Here is a 5,223-nt window from a genome sequence, read left to right on the forward strand (position 1 = left end):
CATGAGCTCTTTGGTTTACAAAAACCAGAGAAGCAACTGGGAGCCCTCCCAGAAGACATTCCCAGTCGTAGCAGTCTGCATTGGTATCACTCAGTACTAATTTGGTACCAGCTAATGTTAGAAGGGAAAGTAAAAACGGCCACAGCAAGTACATTCTGAATTGTCTTCTGTATGCTGCTATCCAGGACTAAACAATGTAAAACCCATTTTTTATGAGAAGTGACCTCTATTGTTTTTCCTCAACAGAAGTTTTTAAGCAAACATACAAAGTACAAGTGCTGGAGAGTATTTATTTTCACTGTATCATTATATTACTCTCATTAGCTGCCTGTTTTGTTTAAATACAAAAATAATTGACAAGCAAATTAGTGAAATAAGGCTTTGGACACACTAGGTGCTGGTGCTTTTGGAATTCCAGATGTAGTAATCAGAAGAAATCAGTTCTTGAGCTAGAAAGAATTCAAAAGGCCAAGAAAAGTAAGCATTACAAGGTACCTTACAATCAGACATTTCTTCATCCAAGTTAAGAGACTGCTAATCCATCCTTACTAGTTTACAGAAAAGGTATAACGGCCTCTTTAAACTGTAAGACTCTTATTATTATTTGAAAATCGTTTCTGATAATGAGACATTTAAAGTCTCAGCTTCAATTACCTTTACTAATGTATCAGTCATGAGCTTAAAATTCCAACAGAGGTTAAGTCAAAAGCAGGTGGATGGCTTGGATTTTGTTCAATGAATATAAATTGCATACTCGACATAAAACATAGGGTAAGAAAATGCTGCTTTTTTGTATTACAATTTAGGACCAAATGTGACCCGTCACAAAATTAACATCGTAGATCGCTGTTTTCAAAAGGCATTTACAGACTTCTAACGTGACTGACAGAAGTTACAACAGACAGACAGCAACAAGTCGAAATCCTTCCATTAGACAGTACCGCTCAGATTTAATGAGTGCCTACTGTGTTCCAAATGAGTGTCTTTTTTTGTGCAGACTTGGAAGTAGCCATGTGTTAATGCAAAAATAAGCAGATTTGGTTTCTGCTCCACAGATTCAATGTAGAGCCACAGGTTGGCATGATGATGCTGATGGCAAGTCTCACCTTGCACACTGGAGCAGAGTTCTGTGCCTGGGTATTGCAAATCCACATATCACATCTCTAACAAAAATGTCCTAACCAAGAGGTCATTCCCTGCCTGACTTTGTAACTGAGTTGTAAGAGCTTTCATCTGAAAGGGAGCTGTCAGTCCCTACTTCAGGGATGCATTAAGCATCACAAGTCAAAAAAAAAATACAGATCAGAAAATAAAATTTCTGGGATGTCCCAAGCAATCCAGGAAAATGTTTTGTCCAACTTTAGCTAGGTAACTTAAGTCACTGACATCCACTTTATAACTTCAATAGGCAGTTTCAGTTAAATAAATGACATTTTTAGCAACTCATGTGGTAATTTTGGGTTTTCCCCGTGCAAAGATCTGAATACGATGCTGGACTACATAACATCCAGTAAGTGTGAAATGTGGCATCCTAGAATACAGCTACAGAAAGAGGGAAAACAGGATCAGATCCATACTGTCATTCTTGCTGCACAAGTACTGGCCATCTGTGGTACGTGGTCTTGGTGTGCAAGCGGACTCCAAAATGACAGGATGTCCAATCCTGGAAGCGAGAAAACAGAAAACTCCATGCTGAGAACAAAGAGTCCAATAATTGTGTCCGATTTAAAATCAATGTATCTTCGTTGCCAATTTAAGATAACAAAAAAGGAATACTAAGGCCCCTTTTCACAGACTGCGACTTAATTTTACATAAGCAGTGTTCCCAGTGCAAACATACTCAGTTGGGTGCTTTTTGCCTGCAGTGCCAAAAGACACGGTTCCAGTCAGGGAAACTTCCAAAGATTTAGGGAACTTCTGTCCCAAAGCCAGAAACAGCATTTATAAGAAATTATACAGCTGTGCCACACTATACATAACTGACTGGAGGAGGAAGCAGCACAGGGGGGTCTGCTTACCGATGATCCAAACCAGTAGGCTCTTCTCTCGTGACAAATCCAGCCGGCCATAACTAACTTCGTACTCTAATGATGTGACTGGGCCCCTACAGTCTGACAGAGGAGAAATAAAGCCATTGGAATGAGCATCCCTCAGTATTCGTTAACACCCAGTTTGTTAAAGAAAGCAACAAAATGCTAAAAGTCGTTATTTATGTGACTACAGACGAATCATACCTACCTGAGCACACTGCTAATTGATGGAGAGAAAATACAGAGCAGGAAGAAACCACTGTGGTCTCAACCTAGTAATCATAAAAAAGCTGTTGGTATTTTACTGTTCACTGATAGCGTTTTACTAACACTATGATCAGCATCAGCAACTTCGCGTCATTTCATCTTCAAATTTTCATGATAATTATGTGACAGCGGAGTCATGGCAGTCGTCAGAGAGGCTTCAACGAAAACTATCGTTTTAATTTTAAATAACTATATTTTTGATAAGCTGATCTGTAGCTAGGATTAGAAGTCTTAAGGAACAGGTAACCCTGGGTTGGAAGTGATCTCGAGACTTAATCCACTAGAGGACTGTGGCAGAGTTTCATGTGAAAAAGTACTACAGGGAATCAGGAATTCAGAACGTTACCAAATATTCTGGTGCAATTCTGTATTCTGGAAAGAACAAGAATTCCAAGGAGCCTTTCCCAACATTCGCAAGGTCGGTGTCCACTGGTAGTACTCTAATGGAGCATAATCTGTTGACTCTTGACAAGTTCATTTCAGGAAGATCACCTGTTGAGAAAAGGTATACGAGCTTCACAGTACTCAAAAGAATTCTTTATGCTTTCACGAAGCTTTACATTAACTGTTATTTTTAACTGTGATCCCTCTTCAATGAGTTAGTAACATCCCAAAATTGGTGGAACAGGAACCTAGAAAAAACTGTATTCATTATCAAGACAAATTAATACCATCATCATAAGATGTTATAGACTGTTATACACAGTTTTAATTGCTAAAGTACTTCAAAACACAACAAACACATTAATTGCTGAGTGGTTTTAAACAGTATATGCCAAACTCTTCAGGCTGCTTGTGGTACATAGATTTGCAGTACATGCACTTGATATCTCAGCCTGGATTCATTTAGTCTAATTCAGACATCTAAGTGGTTCATTGAAAGTAAGAACAAATGTGACTCAGATGACTCAAGTCCTGAAGTGCCTTTCAAGCAGTTTATTATATAGAAAAACATTTTACATGCCTGTATCGGACTGAAACTCATTCAGACACATTCAACAACACAGGTATTTTTATTCCTGTTTGAAGACTGGAAAACAAGGAGGACAGGGATGTTATTACCTGGGAAGTGTAGTAACACAAGTCGAATGAATCTGAAGGAGGAATGAAAGGAAATGTGTAGGGTCCGTGATACACAGCATCATCCAGCGGCTCAGCACTGCGGGACATCAGCATGGCAGGGTCAACGGAAGTCATGCAGCGATGGACCACGGTATCTTGGAGCGGAGGATCATTGGTCAGGAGATTCAAACTGAGAGTTACGCTTGGTGCAGATCCCTCTACGTCACACTTGAAAAAACGAGGTCAAGAAGTTATTCCAAAGTATCTCCCTCAAGTCAGAATTAAGATGTTAAAAAATCAAATACAAGTAGTTAAAAAATGACACTAAAATTTTTCAAACGTTCTTACTGACAAATACTTCCAAAACAAAGTCCCTTTCCCATTTCTGCAGCCCTTCCCACAGTAGGGCTAGCGATGCAGTCTGAGCTAAATGCCTCCTGAGCAAGAAAACAGCAGATCAGCAAGCCAAGGACTTACTGCATAGCTGCAACATTACAACCATTACATAAACCCACTCAGTGACAGTCTAATTAACACCGTTACTTCTACAACATCCGCTTAACGGATTCAAGCCTGCTATTAACGGCCACTGTGGCCCCACGGCAGCTTTCGCACGGCAGCCACGTGCAGCAGAGCCACTGTCCGGGCCCTCTGCGTGTCAGCTCAGCGGTGCACAACCACACCAGGGCTCTCCTCTTATGCAAGGCCATCCTCTCCCCAGGATGACCCAGAAACTCGTCCCTCCGAGAGCAGGAAGCTGCGCATCCATGTAATCCTACCAGCGTGGATGGTGGGAATAATCCAGTCTTCAGAAGTGCAGTACTTAGGTTGGCTTCCTTCAGAGATGAGTACCCACCTCTTGTAAATAATTACATTACCATGATCCACTTTATTAGGTCTTTCTCCTCTTAAAACACTGGCAGTTACAAATACTGTGATAATACAGTGTGCTTCCCAAGCATCACTCAGAACCAAAAATGTTGACTGCATCAATTACAGAAAACACAAACACTAATGTATTTCATAATTATTATTGACCTATTTAGTCAATATTCCCTAATTTTCAGTATTACACAATGGAAACCATTGTCACATACAAAAACATTCAAAATGATTAGACAACCAGCTTCTTTCACCAGATTCTGTATCAACAGTTCTACGTCAGCCAAACAAACAGTATTTGTGGATTCAAAACGTTGTAATAGAATAAAGTAGCTTAAACTTTCATTTGGTAGGAATATTAAATAAAAACGCTCATGTAAAGACACTTGCAGAAGGCTCATTCAGAAATTCAGTTTCTAATCATTATTGAACACATTGCTTAAACAGCTGGAAAGAAACTTGGTGTTAGCACCACCATTTCTTAGTCTCTATACGCAAAGACTGCATGAAATTACTTTTATTTCATTTAAAACAATAGAAATTTGGAAAAATACATACAATGTAGCTACTGCTGGAAATTTAAGTCCCGTAAATAGTTACTGAAAAAATGCATGAAGCGTGCAGGAAAAGGCAGTGATGTGCTTACACATCAGTCTAATATGTAATAGTTTGTTACACTTTCAAATACTACGGTACTAGAAATTCCCTGATCACATACCAAAGTAAGATAATAGGTGCATTCACTTTCTCAGTGTCTTTGCATGAAAAACACTTTGGTCAGACCTGCACCAAAAATGCTCTCACCTTGCAACTGACAGCTCCATAAACTTGCCACACGTCCACAACATCTCTTTTGTCGGACTGCATACACTTGACCATTTTGGTGATACAGACATTGACCTGAGTTGGATTTATGTGTGTAGGATCTCCAAGCTGGTTGCTTTTTTTTTTCCAGGCTGAACCGATGGGCTGAGACCAATGG

At 39.7% G+C, this 5,223-nt stretch overlaps 1 protein-coding gene across 1 annotated transcript; it reads right to left on the reverse strand.

Moving 5' to 3' along the window:
• Nucleotides 1-390: 390 nt before the first annotated feature.
• Nucleotides 391-5,208, reverse strand: AP5M1 (adaptor-related protein complex 5, mu 1 subunit; the record flags this gene model as incomplete). Its single annotated transcript, XM_010194036.1, is given in 8 exon segments — nucleotides 391-449; nucleotides 1,446-1,531; nucleotides 1,793-1,923; nucleotides 2,020-2,104; nucleotides 2,790-2,929; nucleotides 3,360-3,587; nucleotides 5,046-5,145; nucleotides 5,147-5,208. Coding segments are annotated over 8 exon segments (891 nt in total), but the record flags the coding sequence as incomplete, so codon positions are not given.
• Nucleotides 5,209-5,223: the final 15 nt, after the last annotated feature.

Source organism: Mesitornis unicolor, unplaced genomic scaffold, assembly GCF_000695765.1.
Source record: "Mesitornis unicolor isolate BGI_N332 unplaced genomic scaffold, ASM69576v1 scaffold30981, whole genome shotgun sequence".
Classification (NCBI taxonomy): domain Eukaryota; kingdom Metazoa; phylum Chordata; class Aves; order Mesitornithiformes; family Mesitornithidae; genus Mesitornis; species Mesitornis unicolor.